Genomic DNA, 20579 nt, shown 5'->3' on the forward strand with positions numbered 1-20579 from the left:
CTGTCTAAGGAAGACAAGGTGGCTCTTCCTCTCTCCTAGAGAACAGGACTTTTATGACCAGACTTTCAGATAATTTCACTACAAAAGGGAGTGCATCATCATTTCCAGCCACCTTCATTGATGAACTTGACATATTTAGGCAATCTTTAATACCCCTCTCCTACCTAATTAACCTCTCAACTGCTGGTTATGTTTGTCAAATAGAACCCTTGCCCTTTTGCCTGCCATCCTTCCTTGAACTTCTCTTAGTCTCTCTTATTTCCCATATCTTACCTTGAGTGATGGATTGAGCTTTCACTGCCTTTGGGTGCTACACCAGAGACCCTCTAATGAGGTGTTTGTGGATTACTTTAGGTTACACCTCCGCCACCTCAGTGGCACAATATAGACTCTTAGATGTAAGGTATGTACCATAATTGCTTAAAAACTAGTGTATAGTGTGAAGTATTCCTCTTACAGTTCTGGATGAAAGTGACTGAGCATTTCTTGTGGCTGCCTGTAAACACAGCACTTGCATGGGTTGTTCCTTTGTCGCTCCTGTGTTGCATTACTGTGGCTTTGTTTCTCTTGTGCATGACTGTGTGTTACTCATAATAACTCCCGAAAGGATCCACAACATTTACCATGTTTAACCTCCTTTCATTCACCTTTGGCTCCAGGGGGAAAATAGAGAGCATCTGACTTGACAGCAGAGGTGGCCACCGCAAATCGCTAGAGAAGTGGCAGGCAGGGAGGGTGGGGTCTGGGACGGGGAAAGTAAAAATAAAAAAAACAACTTTCCTGTGCTGCTGCCACCAACGCTGGCCACCTCGCTCCTCTTCTCTCCTGATGGTGCCCCAGCAGTCTCTGGGACACCAGCATAGGCTCCCCACCCATCCGGGGCACTGCTCTCATGCTATACCTAACATGAGAGCAGCACCAGGATTGGTCTGAGCGGCTTGGACTGCAGCTCAGACAGTGGATTGGAGTCTGTGCAGTTTCTGCAACCCAGCTGTGTTACAATTTGGCAATCGATGGATAAAAAAATACATGAATAACCAAAAAGTCATGTAACATTCAGTCTTTTTCTCAGACAGGAAAGTAGGGCCCAGCTACTAAACGTGATTAGTACCTGCAAGATCGCGGCTCCCTCTGCAGCCCTGGTATTAGCAAGCAAAAATCAAGGTGTCAAGGACTGTTCACAATAGCTGCTCCAGTCTCTTGTGTTTGGTGCCGGATGAAAGTGCCATGGGACCGCTTCACACAGTAATATGTGTGAAACAAATGGAAGGAAGATTTTAGAAATGATACTGATCTAGGGGGAGTAGAGGTGTTTTTGTATAATAGGGTCAAACTTGATACTGCCAAGGAACTCCCGAGTTCACTACGGAACCCAATTTATTTATTTTATAAGAGGTGGCTATGAATTGCTCTGGAAGGGGAAATATTACATCAATATTGTATAGTAATCAAATTAATAGCCATACTGGGACAGATGTGCACAACACGGGTAAATGGTAGAAGGCGGCCTCTGCTGCCTTATCTGAGGAAATCTGTGTTTATTAAGGCCAACAGACCAGTTGGAGAATGCAGACTCTAATCATATTGCATGGCAATGTCATACATTTTGACATCAGTGGAGTGATGTTGGAGGGGCATGATTAGTAGGATTGTGAGAGAAAGGGTCCCCTGTATCCACTGGTGAAGATTGCTGGCATGACGAGAAATGTCTAGTAAGAAAGTTGGTGTTTTGGGGGCCTTCAAATAGTCTTACATTTCATGTCTTGATCCACACTGGTTGCATAGAAAATTCACTGCATCATGGAGAACACATTACAAGGGTTTCAGCTTTCCTCTACCCGTGGGTGCTTAATTTTTTTTTAAAAACAAGTCTGTTCCATTTTTATCATATTCCGAATAAGTAACAATATTCAATGGTCCAAAATATAAGCTGACTGTAAAATGCATCATTTAAAAACCATAAGATAAACAAGCCTACTGCTGGATATATCTTATACAGTACCTTCTTGAAGTCTCTCCCGCAGAGGTTTTTGTAGTGTAGACTGAATAGCTCTGGTAAAAGCCTCAAACTGATTTTGTACATCTTCAAATGTTACAGGTACGGGATGCCACTGCTCTGCTGGGGTCTTTTGTGCCTTTATTTCCCTTTCTGCTGTTGTGTAATCCTGGAGAATGTAAAACACAGTTTTTTGGCAAATATATACCCAGTTATTCAAAACACGGGGTCAGTTAACACCAACACTACACTACACTGTTTTTATATAGGTTTTCCACACTCTATTTTATAGCAAGGTCTAGTTTAACAAAGATATTTAATAATGGTGAAGAGTTTCATATCACATGTGTAGAATCATCCATTTCACTTACTTATCTATTTAAAAGGTTGTCTTTCAACATAATTCTTGTTTCCCTAAAATTGATTTTGGACTTTTTCCCAATTTCCCATAGTCTTTTTGGAACTCACTGAGGTGTACAGAAGAAATGTTACCGTGTTTTGCAAAGCAATTTATGAAAAAAGCCAACATTTGAAATTAGATCTATCCAGGAGATAGCCTAGAAGAGGGCATGTCTGAAAAAATGTTAGCTCCAATGAGAATGTTGTTGGATACATTTTTTAAATACAGTGGCTTCTTGAGAATATTGCTCCGTCGTTACAGCTTTTAACTAATCCCAAATACAACACATTCTTGAATTCCTGCATCTGGAAAGCTACTTAAGGCTGCACATTCTAATTCACCCATGTGGAATAATGGATGCTACACTGAATTCAAATAATGCACATGTTGTATATAAAGAAACATTTTAGGAAAAAGGTAAACAACCTTATACGTTCCAACAAATAAAATGGGGAGGCACATTCTATGTGCTGAGGCTGAATTACAAAGTTGATGAGTATTGTCGAATATGTGAACTGTAGATAAGACCTGGGAGTGTTTTCCTTGTGAATAATTCACAATTAAAAATGCGTTATAAATATTAAGGTGCTGAGAATTCTTTGCTTGGTGATTATTTTAAGTGGGGTAATGGGTTCAGCAAGTAGCAAGTGATCTTGTTCTATTACAATAGACATTGTTCACGTATGAGAAAAAAGCTTTAAAAAAGCAAATAGGTATGCTATCAGAGAAGTGTCAATAGAAAAAGTACGATGACACCATTTCACATCTGCATCCGTATAGAATAAGACATTTAAAAATAAAAATGATGATATACGATATATAAAAATAAAAATGGTATATGAAATATAAAATTTAAAAATTATATGAATTGCATTGGTGTGTGCTTGAGGTAGCATGCTCTTTATTAACATAACCCTAGCGGTATTCATTAAAATTGTCACTGGAGATAGACTCCTGTGTACCCCCAGGATGTAACCTATTTAGGTGGATTGATGAGATGAGTCAGTGTTCCTAGAATGCAGTGCAGTCTGGAGGGTTTTGGTGGGGTGTCTTCAGAACAGTGTGGTGGGTCAGAATAATTGGAAGGCACTGCAATTTAGTGAGATTGTGTCCGTTTGATACATTTAAACAAATAATACTGGTTTAATTACAAAACCTGGTCAAGAAGTGTCAAATCAATTATTTGTGCAAGCGGTTATACATTGGGGACACCCAATGAATGTGCTGTTGCTGGAAACAGGTAGTTGTGATATTTACCTGCAGCCATGGTAGAGCATATATTTGGAACAGTACTGGTTTACCTTTTGCATTTTGTAAACGTTTTGTAAATCAGAGGGAAAATCTATGGATTTATCATACATGACAATTAATATTGATTTTCAAATCATTACTGATCAGTTTGATGTAGCACTTCTCAATTCTATCTTGTGTTGTGTCATTGTACTCTGAACTGGAGAGGAGTTTTGACAGGATTTAGGAGTCTTGATTGACAGAGTCTGAAGACATTCCATGCCAGAACTTAGCTCTGTCCGTGTATGAGTGAGCACTGATAGAAAGGAAAGGAGTTATGAGGTTTTCAGTTGTCAGGATTTTTACTGGCCTGGGCTGTACTTTTGTGTCCAGCCTGTTAAAAATACTGAGAGAAGTGTTGTGGGGAAACTTAAGATAAAAAGAAGGCAAGACTTCTCTCGGCAAGGCAAACACAGCTCTTTATTGTTGCGGCAGGGAGAGTAGCTATCTCCATACAGGTAAACAGCTGGTCTTAATTTGCTGCTTCACAGTCAGCCACTTATAAAGCAGCATGAACAATGCTTATTACAAAAGGTCAAATAATAAGTTAGAGAACAATATTTTCTGTTAAGAACCATGAGTTCAGAGCACACTGCAGATTTGAGGTAGGTCATGGATTGGGTATATATATGGTTCTTGGTTTAATGCCCTCAAAGGTGTCACAGTACAGTTTAAACTACAAGCAAGGCTATCATTTCTTTGTCACCTGCATCAGCTGTATGATCTCTGTTGCAATGTATGTAACAGGCTAAATACCCTCTGTGAAAAACAGAAACTGTAGAACCTAACTGCCAATTTTTCAAATACACACTTGCAGAATTTAGCATGCGGTTGCCTTCCTCCAATGTCATACAAACTCTGCCTAGCTCTTCCTTGAGTTGTTTGTTCAAAATACAAAGATATTATACCAGTGGTTCCCAATCTTTTGACTTCTGTGGACCCCCACTTTATCATTACTGGAACCAGGGGACCCCACTGAGTCATTAATGGAAGCCAAGGACCCAGGCCTAAACATTATCGATGATTTTGAAGCACAAAACAATACACAAAAAATACAGAAACAAGCGTCCTCAAACACAAAAACAAATGACAACACATTTTATTTAATTTGCCAACAAATAAAATAAAATAAAATAAAAAAAATTGTATTAGCAAGGTTGGAGCTTTTCTAAATTCAATTGAAGCCTCATATCATCCATGCAATAGTCTGTTTGATGCACCTGCACTGCTCCCACAAACCAATCTGAGGATACCAATTTAAATTTTAACCTCCAATGTCAAATTCCTTGACATTTACAGTACATTTTAAAATGTTTAATTGTACAGTTAGCCACTAAGCATTCAGGGACCCAGTTGGGAACCACTGTATTATATAATAAAAATCCCTTAGTAAGCCTTTTGTGTCGATAACCTTGAATAGTTCAGCAATGAAACATAACAAAATGTAATCCACTGAATCAGTAGAAATAAAGGAGGGAGAAAGAAGTTATGATGTATTCGAACTGGAGACCTAGCTCTAGTGCATTGTACCAGTTTGCCTCATTGATTGGATGTATCATTTAATTCATAGTGGAAGTGGGATACAGATTCCTTTGAATAGACGTATTCTGTGTCTTCTGGTTGATATAGACATTCTTTTTCCCTGCATTCTCCCATATCTTATTGACTTGTGATCATAAATGTCTGAGAAATAGAGCCAACTGGCACCCAACCATTAGCTCTTGGTCTACGGGATGCCCTGAACCTTTGCATGTTCCTAGCTGGAAATGGTTTTGTTTACAAGTGAGGAAAAGCATGGTGGGTGACAGTGTGGAGGGCACCCCTGTCTCCTATATTGATCTGGACTGGAATAATAGGCACTATGTTGTTGTTTATTGTGCGTAACGTGGCCTACTTACCAGCATGTAAGTTACACAACTAGTATAGAACATATGCAAATCGATAACCGGTTTGCATTTAAACCAAAAAACTGGCTAGAACAAAGTGCTCTGGAATGTAATTATTGTGCCTCACATCAGAGGTACTGTTGCAGACAACGCAGAACCTCAAATTGGGCAGAAACACAATTTAATAGTTCAAAGAGTTCAACAAGATGAGAAAAGCTCACGTTAGATCTAGCAAAAAAAGGTTACTTGGATGTCATCAAAACTTTAGTTTTTTTTTTTTTTAAATGTTGAATACTTTTTATTATTGTCTGCCAATGAACAAAATAAGGAAGCAAACCTATTTAAAGTAATCATCTCTCCTTCGAAATGAACTTCCTCCTTGTTACCATCCCTCAGTCAGCCTGTTGGAGTCCTAATGGTTCATTCTGTACTGACCCTACTCATATTTTGCCCTATATCATGACTGTGAACCTCTCAGAAACAATCTCTCTTCATACCACTAAAACTCATGTAGACTTTCTTTGTTCATGATTTTTTTAACCATATTATTTAAGCAAAAACTTCTTGTGTTTTTTTGCCTAGTGAGTTATTCATAATGTCTGATGAATTTCTATCAACATTTTACAGTACACTATCACATTTGGAGATAAATCACAGAGATGCTAGGCTTTTATATGTTAAAGTACAGAGTCTACTAGACGATTAGGGAGAGCAACCACCAGAAAAGTGGCATGGGAGTTTAGTGTATCTGTACAGGTGGAATGCTAGAAATGTGTGTAGGTTCCCTATTTCATTCAGATCTGTGAAGCACCATTCGGAGTCAGTGTTGGTTGAAGTTGTCAGAGGGAGGCTAAGGAGGGCAGATGTGGTGTTACAGCCAGAGATGCCAACCTTAGAACTAGGGGTTAGGTTTGAGTCTCAGCATTGGCTCAATGTTCTGTGTTTCAGGGAAAATCACTCAATCTTTCCATGCACAGAAAAAAATTAATCTGACCTTGTGTAATGTAATCTGATGCTCTAGTGCACTTCGCCCAAGTTCGCACTATATAAAATGGCAAAAAAACAAAAAAAAGATGTGGGCGAGGCACTACTGTTGTTTCTAATAAACATCACTTCAAGTTCATATCCTAGTCTTCATAATTTTACATACGACCTAGAAATATAATGAGATATTAGGATGTGGGAGCCGCTATTAGAAATGCCCAACTTTACTTATAAAAGTGGTATGATGGAAATTAGTAAACAGATATTGCAAGGGTTCATAATAGTTCTTTATGAAGAATTTTGCTTTTCAATGAAGCAATAATATGCTGATTTTGTATGAGGTGTTGAAACAATTCCACATGCCACGTACCAATTATGAAGTACAGCTGGCAAAACTCATCCAAAATAGATACACAGATAAACTGGCAAATTACATAGCTAAAAAAGCGACCCACGTTTGCAAATCAGGGCAGTTTCTGTATATATGTTTTGCATAGTATGGGGGACTGACGTGTTATTTATTGGTAATCTTCATTTTCCTTAGTCCATCTCACCCTCATCACAGTCATTATAAAATGATGTGTTGCCACACTATAACAGGGACAAAAAACAGGAATATCCTTGAGAACCAGCCTCAATCACCTAATGTAGCAGAAATGGTATTGCTACTTTGACATTACAGCAATCATATATATGTGACAAACTTGGTGTAGGAAGGTAGCCTCTTTCTAGCCTTGTTACCCCCACTTTTGGCCTGTTCGTGAGTATATGTCAGGGTGTTTTTACTGTCTCACTAGGATCCTGCTAGCCAGGGCCCAGTGCTCATAGTGAAAAACCCTATGTTGTCAGTATGTTTGATATGTGTCACTGGGATCCTGCTAGCCAGGACCCCAGTGCTCATAGGTTTGTGGCCTTAATGTGTTCCCTGTGTGTTGCCTAACTGTATCACTGAGGCTCTGCTAACCCAGAACCTCAGTGTTTATGCTCTCTCTGCTTTCAAAACTGTCACTGCAGGCTAGTGACCAATTTTACCAATTCTGATTGGAACACTGGAACACCCTTATTCCCTAGTATATGGTACCTAGGTACCCAGGGTATTGGGGTTCCAAGAGATCCCTATGGGCTGCAGCATTTCTTTTGCCACCGATAGGGAGCTCAGACAATTCTTACACAGGACTGCCACTGCAGCCTGAGTGAAATAACGTCCACGTTATTTCACAGCCATTTTACACTGCACTTAAGTAACTTTTAAGTCACCTACTGTATATGTCTAACCTTCACTTAGTGAAGGTTGGGTGCAAAGTTACTTAGTGTGAGGGCACCCTGGCACTAGCCAAGGTGCCCCAACATTGTTCAGGGCCCTTTCCCCGGACTTTGTGAGTGCGGGGACACCATTACACGTGTGCACTACATATAGGTCTTTACCTATATGTAGCGTCACAATGGTAACTCCGAACATGGCCATGTAACATGTCTAGGATCATGGAATTGTCATCCCAATACCATTCTGGTATTGGGGGGACAATTCCATGCATCCCGGGTCTCCAGCATAGAGCCTGGGTACTGCCAAACTAACTTTCCAGGGTTTTCTCTGCAGCTACCGCTGCTGCCAACCCTCAGACAGGTTTCTGCCCCCCCGGGGCCTGGGCAGCCCAGTCCCAGGAAGGCAGAACAAAGGATTTCCTCTGAGAGAGGGTGTTACACCCTCTCCCTTTGGAAATAGGTGTGAAGGGCCTGGGAGGAGTAGCCTCTCCTGGCCTCTGGAAATGCTCTAAAGGGCACAGATGGTGCCTTCCTTGCATAAGCCAGTCTACACCGGTTCAGGGATCCCCCCCAGCCCTGCTCTGGCGCGAAACTGGACAAAGGAAAGGGAAGTGACCACTCCCCTGACCAGCACCTCCCAGGGGAGGGGCCCACAGCTCCTCCAGTGTGTCCCAGACCTCTGCCATCTTGGATGCAGAGGTGTGAGGGCACAATGGACACCTCTGAGTGGTTAGTGCCAGCAGGTGACGTCAGAGACACCTCCTGATAGGTGCTTACCTTTCTCTGCAGCCAATCCTCCTCTGAGGGCTATTTAGGGTGTCTCCTGTGGGTATCTCACGAGATAACGAATGCAAGAGCTCACCAGAGTTACTCTGCACTTCCCTCTTCGACTTCTGCCAAGGATCGACCGCTGACTGATCCAGGACGCCTGCAAAACCGCAACAAAGTAGCAAGAAGACTACCAGCAACATTGTAGCACCTCATCCTGACTGCTTTCTCGACTGCTTCCTGGTGGTGCATGCTATGAGGGCTGTCTGCCTTCACCCTGCACTGGAAGCCAAGATGAAATCTCCCATGGGTTGATGGAATCTTCCCCCTGCCAACGCAGGCACCAAGCTTCTGCATCACCGGTTCCCTGGGTCCCCTCTCATCCTGACTAGCATGGTCCCTGGAACACAGGAGCTGGGTCCAAGTGTCCCCGACAGTCCAGTGGCCCTTCTGTCCAAATTTGGTTGAGGTAGGTCCTTGCCTCCCCATGCCAGACAGTAATCCTGTGTACTGTGTGAACTGCAGCTGCTAGGGCTTCTGTGCACGTCTGCAAGACTTCCTTCGTGCACAGCCTAGCCCAGGTCCCCAGTACTCTGTTCTGCATTGCCCAACTCACTGAGTTGGACTCCGACTTCGTGGGACCCTCTTTTGTTGTGCTGAGTCGACCGTCGTGCTCAGATCTTTTAAACGCCTGTTCAGGTGCCTCTGCGGGTGCTGCCTGCTTCTGCGTGGGCTCTCTGTGTTGCTGAGTGCCCCCTCTGTCTCCTCCTTGAAGGGGCGACCTCCTGGTCCTTCTTGGGCCCTGGCAGCACCCAAAACCTTCAACCGCAACTCTTGCAGCTAGCAAGGCTTGTTTGCGGTTTTGCTGCGTGGAAACAACTCTGCATCCTCCAGCATGCCGTGGGACATCTTCTAACTGAAGGAGAAGTTTCTGGCACCTTCCGTTGTTGCAGAATCTTCGGCTTCTTCCACCCAGAGGCAGCCCTTTTGCACCTTCATCCAGGGTTTAGTGGGCTCCTGCCCCCCCCCCCGGACACTTGCATGACTCTTGGACTTGGTCCCCTTCCTTTACAGGTCCTCAGGTCCAGGAATCCTTCTTTAGTGCTTTGCAGTCAGTTGTTGTCTTTCTGGGATAGTAGGGTAACTTTACTCCTACTTTTCAGGGTCTTGGGGTGGGGTATCTTGGACACCCTTAGTGTTTTCTTACACTCTGTAAGGAAATGCCTCCTTGGCATGGTTGCCCCCTGACTTTTTGCCTTTGCTGATGCTATGTTTACAATTGAAAGTGTGCTGAGGCCTCCTAACCAGGCCCCAGCACCAGTGTTCTTTCCCTAACCTGTACTTTTGTATCCACAATTGGCAGACCCTGGCATCCAGATAAGTCCCTTGTAACTGGTACTTCTAGTACCAAGGGCCCTGATGCCAAGGAAGGTCTCTAAGGGCTGCAGCATGTCTTATGCCACCCTGGAGACCTCTCACTCAGCACAGACACACTGCTTGCCAGCTTGTGTGTGCTAGTGAGGACAAAACGAGTAAGTCGACATGGCACTCCCCTCAGGGTGCCATGCCAGCCTCTCACTGCCTATGCAAGTATAGGTCAGTCACCCCTCTAGCAGGCCTTACAGCCCTAAGGCAGGGTGCACTATACCATAGGTGAGGGTACCAGTGCATGAGCACTGTGCCCCTACAGTGTCTAAGCAAAACCTTAGACATTGTAAGTGCAGGGTAGCCATAAGAGTATATGGTCTGGGAGTCTGTTTTGCACGAACTCCACAGCACCATAATGGCTACACTGAAAACTGGGAAGTTTGGTATCAAACTTCTCAGCACAATAAATGCACACTGATGCCAGTGTACATTTTATTGCAAAATACACCCCAGAGGGCACCTTAGAGGTGCCCCCTGAAACTTAACCGACTGTCTGTGTAGGCTGACTAGTTCCAGCAGCCTGCCACACTAGAGACATGTTGCTGGCCCCATGGGGAGAGTGCCTTTGTCACTCTGAGGCCAGTAACAAAGCCTGCACTGGGTGGAGATGCTAACACCTCCCCCAGGCAGGAGCTGTAACACCTGGCGGTGAGCCTCAAAGGCTCACCCCTTTGTCACAGCACCGCAGGACACTCCAGCTAGTGGAGTTGCCCGCCCCCTCCGGCCCCGGCCCCCACTTTTGGCGGCAAGGCCGGAGAAAATAATGAGAATAACAAGGAGGAGTCACTGGCCAGTCAGGACAGCCCCTAAGGTGTCCTGAGCTGAGGTGACTCTAACTTTTAGAAATCCTCCATCTTGCAGATGGAGGATTCCCCCAATAGGGTTAGGATTGTGACCCCCTCCCCTTGGGAGGAGGCACAAAGAGGGTGTACCCACCCTCAGGGCTAGTAGCCATTGGCTACCAACCCCCCAGACCTAAACACGCCCTTAAATTTAGTATTTAAGGGCTACCCTGAACCCTAGAAAATTAGATTCCTGCAACAACAACAAGAAGGACTGCCTAGCTGAAAACCCCTGCAGAGGAAGACCAGAAGACAACAACTGCCTTGGCTCCAGAAACTCACCGGCCTGTCTCCTGCCTTCCAAAGAACTCTGCTCCAGCGACGCCTTCCAAAGGGACCAGTGACCTCTGAATCCTCTGAGGACTGCCCTGCTTCGACGACGACAAGAAACTCCCGAGGACAGCGGACCTGCTCCAAAAAGACTGCAACTTTATCCAAAGGAGCAGCTTTAAAGAACCCTGCAATCTCCCCGCAAGAAGCGTGAGACTTGCAACACTGCACCCGGCGACCCCGACTCGGCTGGTGGAGAACCAACACCTCAGGGAGGACCCCCGGACTACTCTACGACTGTGAGTACCAAAACCTGTCCCCCCTGAGCCCCCACAGCGCCGCCTGCAGAGGGAATCCCGAGGCTTCCCCTGACCGCGACTCTCTGAAACCTAAGTCCCGACGCCTGGAAAAGACCCTGCACCCGCAGCCCCCAGGACCTGAAGGACCAGACTTTCACTGCAGAAGTGACCCCCAGGAGTCCCTCTCCCTTGCCCAAGTGGAGGTTTCCCCGAGGAAGCCCCCCCTTGCCTGCCTGCAGCGCTGAAGAGATCCCTTGATCTCTCATTGACTTCCATTGCGAACCCGACGCTTGTTCTAACACTGCACCCGGCCGCCCCCGCGCCGCTGAGGGTGAAATTTCTGTGTGGGCTTGTGTCCCCCCCGGTGCCCTACAAAACCCCCCTGGTCTGCCCTCCGAAGACGCGGGTACTTACCTGCTGGCAGACTGGAACCGGGGCACCCCCTTCTCTCCATTGAAGCCTATGCGTTTTGGGCACCACTTTGAACTCTGCACCTGACCGGCCCTGAGCTGCTGGTGTGGTAACTTTGGGGCTGCTCTGAACCCCCAACGGTGGGCTACCTTGGACCAAGAACTGAACCCTGTAAGTGTCTTACTTACCTGGTAAAACTAACAAATACTTACCTCCCCCAGGAACTGTGAAAATTACAGTGTCCACTTTTAAAATAGCTATTTGTGAATAACTTGAAAAGTATACATGCAATTGAAATAATTCAAAGTTCCTAATGTACTTACCTGCAATACCTTTCAAACAAGATATTACATGTTAAATTTGAACCTGTGGTTCTTAAAATAAACTAAGAAAAGATATTTTTCTATACAAAACCTATTGGCTGGATTTGTCTCTGAGTGTGTGTACCTCATTTATTGTCTATGTGTATGTACAACAAATGCTTAACACTACTCCTTGGATAAGCCTACTGCTCGACCACACTACCACAAAATAGAGCATTAGTATTATCTCTTTTTACCACTATTTTACCTCTAAGGGGAACTCTTGGACTCTGTGCATGCTATTCCTTACTTGGAAATAGCACATACAGAGCCAACTTCCTACACACTCCCAGCGACCCTCTACACACTACACTAGGCCTGAGGTCCATTTGTGGTTTGCATTCCACTTTTGGAGTATATGGTTTGTGTTGCCCCTAGGCCTATTCTTCCCTATTGCATTCTATTGTGTTCTACACTGTTTGCACTACTTTTCTAACTGTTTACTTACCTGATTTGGTTTGTGTGTGTATATTTTGTGTATTTTGCCTACCTCCTAAGGAAGTATATCCTCTGAGATACTTTTGGCATATTGTCACTAAAATAAAGTACCTTTATTTTTAGTAACTCTGAGTATTGTGTTTTCTTATGACATAGTGCTAAGTGATATAAGTGGTATAGAAGGAGCTTTGCATGTCTCCTATTTCAACCTAAACTGCTCTGCTATAGCTACCTCTATCAGCCTAAGCTGCTAGAACACTACTACTCTACTAATAAGGGATAACTGGACCTGGCACAAGGTGTAAGTACCACAAGGTACCCACTATAAGCCAGGCCGGCCTCCTACACTTAGCATTTTGTTATTTGAAACTCTAATAAGCTAACTGTGAAGTGGTGCACTGGAAGCCTATGTTAATGTGCATTCACTACAGATCAGTGATTTTAAGTGATGTGGTTCAGCCCTAACACTTTAAGTATGATCATTTGTTTTGATTTCATGTGTTTATTTAGGATGTTAATTAAAAGGTTTCACTATAATGATAATGAATTTCTAGAAGGAAATGTTTTAAATGTTACATGTTAATGTCAAAAATGCAATTCTGCATTACAGCTAATGGAATGTATTAACAGAGGTATTTTGTTTTAAATATACTGTAAACATGGACATTGGCAGAGCTTATTAATGATGAATTCATAATTTTGACTGTTATATGTGCCTTGCTTGATATAAATGAGTGTGTCATTTTAATTCACTTTACTAAGCCTAAGAGAGGTCTGCAATGCCGTTTCATAAAATGTTTAGAAAAATGTTTAGTCATTCTTGTTAATGTGGCTTCTCCTTCAGGTTCCGTTCCCATGAAATGCTAGCTTGGAAATAGATGTCCTATTGTTTTACGCATAGTGAGCCTGAGAAAGTAATCTTGAACCCAGTACATTGAGGAACTGTGGAAATGGCTGTATACAATTGTTTCAACTGTACAGATAAGCTAAGATGGATGCCTTTCCCATGCCGATAATGTGAATCTTTCTTGATGTTTCAAATGACTGTCCCATGATGGACTCTGATTGGACAGTTACACCTTCCGATTCATATGGGGTGACGGATGAGCAAATCATCTTGAACTTTAGACTTCAATACACTGTTCCCCAGTTGGATTAGCAGCATTTTTCTTGCCCTTCTCTTTAGGAGCAGATCCCCTTAGACTGTGAAAAGTACAGACCGCTCTACCCTTTCCCTTCATTCCAATGCTCTGCAAAGATTTAGAAATTTTCCCCTGTCCCAAGGAGAAGACTCTTGACCAAGCTTCTGAAATGCTGATGCCTTCCCGTTTTACCTACTTTTGGACAAATTTGGTTAGTCACCTTTTGCCCCTGATGTCTTTGTTCCAAGTTCTTTTGTCCTTTTTCTTTTTACTTTTTGTCCTCATGTGTGTTAGCCTAGCATATGTTAAATTGTGACTTGGTATTCTGTAGGGATTTCCCTTGCCCTAGCTAGCTAAACTAGATGACTTTGAAACTGCCTTAATTCTTAAAAGAATTAAACATCACATGTTTTCTAGTAATCAAATTATACTTTTGATGTTTTGCATTGCTATTGTTGAGTGTTTAGTCCTTTTAATGTTAGTTCACTTTAACTTTTTTCGTCGCCTTGGCAAATCCATGGTGATTCTTTGTCTTTATAGTCTTGTTTTGAGAACCATGAAGATAAATTTGAGCCTGAATCTGTAGTAAAATCCTTAACTTGACTTCATCCTGGAATTTTCCTTGCATGTCCAAATGGGCAATATTGTAAGTTCAAATGTATTGTTTGAGTTTTATGCCTATTTCTCAACCCCTTATGCTGGGTGAAAATACTCACTGACCTCATTAAAAGCATAACTGAGAAATGTTTTATCACACCCAAAGTGGGTGCCATGCATGGGGCTAAGACTCCTGACTCCTCCTGTATGTATCCAAGCCCTCACCAAAGGACTGAAAGGAGACTGAGCGGGTGGGATGCAATGACTGTGATGAGGGGGGATGGACAAAGGGTAATGAAGTAACCAGTCCATTACCCCTACGCCCCTCATCCTCAAAGTCATTATAAAATGAGCTGAAGTCCTTTGATGAACTACGAACTAAAGAAAAGAATGAACATGTGTGCAACACCGCAGATGTAATGCATACCAAATGGAAATTCAGTAGACTACAGAGCAGACCTGTACTTAAACTAAAATGGAAACTGGAAATATTATTACAGCAGTAATGCTTAACAAAGGAATGATCCAAAGACCAGATAACCACTCTGCAATTTAGTGGGATTGATACTCCCTGCAATCCTGCTCAGGAAACAGTCATTTCTCAGGTGGATTGCCCTTAACTGAAGGTCTCCTGTACTGTTCTGCAGAGTCAACTAAATGGTAGATTAAATACATCTACGGAGACGAATACTAGTCTCAAAACAAGCAGTCAGTTTTCCTGTATTGCTGAGACCTGTTAAAATAAATCAAATTAGCTCTTTAAACATCAAGGGGGTTATTACAACTTTGGAGGAGGTGTTAATCCGTCCCAAAAGTGACGGTAAAGTGACGGATATACCACCAGCCGTATTACGAGTCCATTATATCCTATGGAACTCGTAATACGGTTTGTGGTATATCCGTCACATTTGGGACGGATTAACACCTCCTCCAAAGTTGTAATAACCCCCCAAGTGTCTTCAACAATTGTTCTTCTATAGTAGACAGAGGGGGACTTACGAAAGGAGAAATATTTCCTGAGATATATGAAGACTGAATTAACCTTTGGAACAAATGTAGGATTAGGTCCTATGTTGACCCGTCTTCCATAAACTGAATACAGAAAGGACAACTCTTCAAGGCTTCTAACATCCAAGTCCTCCTAGTTGAGGTGATATCAACCAGAAAAAACGACATTATAAGAAAGATATTTTAAAACTACACTATCCAAGGGTTCAAAGGATGAGATGGCAAAGCCCTTAAAACAGCTGGCAGATCCCATGCAGAACAAGAGGATTCCTCATAGGTCTCACAACCAAAAAGCTTTTAAACAGTCTGGCCATTAAGGAATTCACCACAGAAGAAGGTTGAGAAAATTTCTTTAAAGTCTTTATAGCTAATCATTGAGATCTCGGAGTTGAGAGAGAGATATTTAAGTGAAACGCTTCTAGAAGGAAAGGGAAAACAGAGACAGCTCACAAACAGGTGTTTAACACGCATGCCAAGAACACTACATATCAAAAGATTTCCAGGGCTTTGAGTACGGTTTTAAGGTGGAAGCCTTTTTAGAATTCTGAATTACCTCCACTAAGGAAGGGTATGGATCCTCTGGTAGGAGACCAAACTTCTCAAAGTCCAAACAAACAGAGTGAGTTGGAGCCTGGAGGACGGAGCCAAAGGTGTGAGAGGAGAAAGAGACTTTGGAAGTATCAAAGGAGGAAGAAGTGACAGGGATTTCAGATGAGAAAACCATGATCTCTGTGGCCAATATGGCACTACAAGAATCAGGGCTCCCTTCTCCTACTACAGTTTGGAGAGAACTCTGCAAATCAACTAGAAGGGAGGAAAGGCTTAGAGAAGCTGCGTCAGCCACTTTATCACCAATGTGTCCACTCCCCAGACTCTTTCTTGCTGATTTTCTGGAGGACAAACTGCAAAGCTGAGCACTGCCTTTCATTACAAACAGATCCAGAAAAGGTCTCCCGAAACGTCTGCAAATTTCCTGAGAAGTCATTTAAGATAATGTAATTTCCTGCAAGGGCAGAAACGTCCTGCTCAGACTGTTGACTGCCACATTGTTGTTTCTTCTGATTTGCACTGCTACAATGTTCATTAAGTTCTCCTCCACCAAAGTACCCAACTGAGCTGAAATAGCATTGAGAGATCTGAAACGTGTGCTGCCTTGATGACTGATGTAAGAAACCACTACTGTGTTGACTATTTTGACTAACACAATCCTCTGAAACCTTTGATGTTGAAAGAACTTCACAGTTTGGAAAACTGTCATTAGCTCTCTTCAATTTGATAATCTGTGACTCTCAAGGAAAGACAATTTGACCTGACAGGTCTTGTCCATGAAAGTCACTACCCAACTGAGGCTGCTGGCATCCGTTGTTAGAACCAATGGGGACTCCTTTCCCAGGTCTGTTCTGAATCGAGCCCCAAGGAACACCAGATCTTTGGATGGAGATAACTGAAACCTGGGACGGTTCAACAGGAGACCCAAACCGGAGATGACTTCCCTCATCTTTTCCCAAAACTGTTGCATCAGACCCAGATCTAGCGCAAGCAGGAACCAGTTGTTGCGGTCTGAAAAAATAGGATCCCCAAAAGATGTAGAAGCCACCACTGGAGTAATCATTTTTGTGAATATCTTTGGGCCTGATTAAAGCCAAAGTGGAGAGTCTTGAATTGCCAATGGTGATCCTCCACCACAAACCTCAAGAGTGTGCGATGACATTTTGCAATGGGAATGTGAAGATAAACATCCATGAAATCCAAGGTTATGAGAAAGTGATTTACCGGGATCAGAGCAATAATTCTGTGCAACGTTTCCATCTTAAATCTGAAGTTTCTGAGGAAGGAGTTGAGATTCTTTAAATCAATGACCAGACAGTGGCTCCCCAGGACTTCGGAACTAGAAAGACAATGGAATACAATTGCTGTCCCAACTTCTCCTCAGGGACTGACATAATAGTACCGTTGTCCTGAAATGCCACAATCCCCCCAGTAAAATACAATCGCTGTCCCAACAACTCCTCAGGGACTGGCATAATGGTACCGTTCTCCTGAAATGCCACAATCCCCCTCAGTACTGCCTTCCTTTTGACTGGATCTTGAGACAATGGAGTATGAATGGTCTCCATAGCAACAGGGTGTGGCAAGAATTATATCTGGTAACCTTTCCTGACAACTTTCAGAACCAAACAATTTGGTGTTACTAGATGCCACTGAGAAGTGCATTAATAAATTTGACCACCCACCCTTGACAGCAAGTCTTCTCTCTCGGCGTAGTAAGGAACACTGATTTTTAGCACTTGTGTCCTGCTTCTGCAAAGACTTGAAAAAAGATGATTTGGATTGAAAGTTTGAGGATTCATCTTATTTCTGTTACCTCCTGGAAGGCTGATGGAAGGGGGAACTCATTTTAGAAGAACTTGCACCCCTCGAGGAATGACATTGAAAAAAGGAATAGTACTTCCTTTTCCTAAAAATTCGGACAAAGTTTATCCTCAAAATCAATGCCAAAAAATCAAGAACCTTCAAAAGGCATGTCTAGTGCAACCGCTCGCTGATCTTCATCAGTGTTCCCGTCTATGAAGTAAAGATTCCGTCTTGAAGCTATTAATGCACCTCTAGGAAAAGCCTCTCATCTTACTACATCAAAATAAATATCCAATAGAAATTAAATCTGATGCTCCATGTCTTCCAACAAAGGAAAGCAATCGGTATCATTCTGAATTGCTGAAACAATCTCTAGAAATCCTTAGTGAACAATTGTGCGGTAGGAGCACCATAAATACCAGTCCTCTTTGTCCAATAAGTTCCTGGAAAAATGTTCTTCATGGCAGAATCCACTTTTTTTTTCATTAGACTAGTCATTCAAAATATTTTTCTTTGTCATAGAGGAACAGCCCACAAGGCTTGCCACACTTGTACACAATCCAGTAAAACAGTGTTTATATTCTGAAGGGGGTAAAGTTTAGCCATAAACCTCTGCAACACAATCCTGTCAGGATCTTTTAATTGTTCTGCTTAATCACATCTGTAACAAATTGATGGATTGGCAATCCCACATTGGAGAGCTTTTGAAACTGTTTCAGAAAAGTGTTGTCAGAGGTTCCCAGCTTCTTAAGTGGAGTAAAACCAATATTCTCCTAGATATGGGTGAAAAACTCTGATAACATTTCTTCAGAAATGTATTTTCCCTTCAAATCAGAGGGGCAAGGGACTTCATCCAGGCTATCCAAATCCCCTGAGTCTGGAGACCAGTCTCTTCCTTTTTTACAGTGGCTGGAAGGGGCCTCATCCTTGAAGGCTGTCAAAGTCTCCAAAACAATCCTGCAGATTTTCTTTACCTCCACCTCACTATGGCTCCTCCTGTGTCTAGGGGAAGGAGAATGGTGAGAAGATAAGGATGTGGAAGAAGGCGATGGGGAAGAATGTTGTTTTCTGACCTGATGATTGCCCATCCTCACACTTAGACCTTCAATAAACAGTATCAATCAGTACAAAAGACTCTTCACTATAAACAAGAAATGCTTACCTGGATTGTGTAAATTTAGAAAAAAGGTGTGCTACCCTACGAATTTCCAAAGTGAAATGACATGCTTGAGCAGGACGGGCTCTTCCTATGTGGACGGTGCACAGACAGGAAACCTGGCAGCTCTGGCACAGAAGAGCATTCACTGTCAGATGGATGTTCACAAGAACAGAAAAATGCTGTCACTCATGTGGCAACAGAGCCAATGTCTGAATTGGCTTCCCCATTGCTCCATGATAATGTTATCTCGGATGCAAGCAGAGTGCTTCAGCCATTGGCTTTATTGCCTTGTGGTGAGTGTAAGCCTGCCAGACCTTCCAAAGAGATTCTAGCAAAATGACAACACTGCAAATCTTCTACCCCTAAGGTCTGTCAAAGGGGGTGACCAACATTAACGTTGTTGCTTACAAAGGTAATACCTTTATCCCTCCATTACTCTAGTCAGTCCAACAAAAAAACTCACATATCCTCTGCTCAAATTAACTCATAATAATACTAATATTGTACACATATTTCCCGATTCTAATCATCCACTAATTCCTCTTGGGTTCCAGAGTAGCATGCTACTTGCTGAAAAGCACTTCGATGCCTCGTCAGGGGAGGTAAGCGCTATATAAATACTATTACAATTACAATTACAACATACATGTTTGCAGGCTTAACATGTTATTATAGCAATCCACCCTTAAAGGATTATTGGTTTTAACATATGTGCTTCATAATAAATAAATGAGTCCTATTGCCTTTGCTGTAACTTTTATAAAAACAGGTCAAGCTTTTAGCATCTGCTCTAACTTTTGACAGTGAACTAATCAAGCTGATATACTTTATTATTAGCTTGTTATCATAACCATCTCACACCTACTCTATTGAGCATAAGCATAAGGTACACAGTAATAAAATTACAAATATGTAGAAAACTACATTTGTCAAAACAATATGAAATCTGTTCTAAGAAGGTCTGATAAGGATTATCACATTGCAAATCTTCTACCCAAATGGTTTGTTTAACTACATCACCATCAACAAACCCCTTGCCTACTACAGTAAACTGTGAGACTTCATGTGACAAAATACCTGTCTACAGCCTGTAACGTAGCATGAAAGAAAACCACAGTTAAAGTCCTATTGGTTTTAACAAATGCTTTTCATAATGAATACCCAAGTCTACTTCCTTTGCCATAACATGTTATAATAAAGAGATCAGGCCTATGGCTTCGGACATGAATTTATCAGTGAACCTTTAAGGTCTCAATTCTATATCATTGGCTTGTGACCATAACCAACTCAGGCCTACTGTATTGAGCATAATCTTTCCAAAAAGGCAATCATCAGGCATATTTTCACACAAATAAAAACTAACTTAAACAACAATACAGTTGGCAAAGCAAAAACTAGATCTCCTATGAGGACATAACAAGGATTATCATTATCACATTGCAAAACTTCTGTCCCTATGGATTGTAACAGGGGGCAAACAACACTAAAAACCTTGCATATTCATGTAAACTGTGACTGTCCATATAACAAAATACCTCTTTGCAGATTTTAATATAGTAATAACAATCCACTGCTAAATGCCTAATGAATTTATAACCTTTCACAGTAGAAATTCAGGCCCACTGATTGTAACTTTTCATAATAAGCAGATCAGCTGATATGCTTGGTCATTTGCTTACCA

General features: G+C 42.5%; 1 protein-coding gene across 1 annotated transcript in view; it reads right to left on the minus strand.

Annotated features, from left to right (window-relative positions):
• TRIM14 (tripartite motif containing 14) overlaps nucleotides 1-20579 on the minus strand; it is a 201462-nt gene that overhangs the window by 89756 nt on the left and 91127 nt on the right. The window contains exon 4 of the mRNA XM_069237697.1: nucleotides 2003-2165. Within this exon, the coding sequence (XP_069093798.1) occupies nucleotides 2003-2165 (163 nt within the window). The remainder of the gene's footprint in view (nucleotides 1-2002; nucleotides 2166-20579) is intronic.

Source organism: Pleurodeles waltl, chromosome 1_2 (genome assembly GCF_031143425.1).
Source record: "Pleurodeles waltl isolate 20211129_DDA chromosome 1_2, aPleWal1.hap1.20221129, whole genome shotgun sequence".
Taxonomy (NCBI): Eukaryota; Metazoa; Chordata; class Amphibia; order Caudata; family Salamandridae; genus Pleurodeles; species Pleurodeles waltl.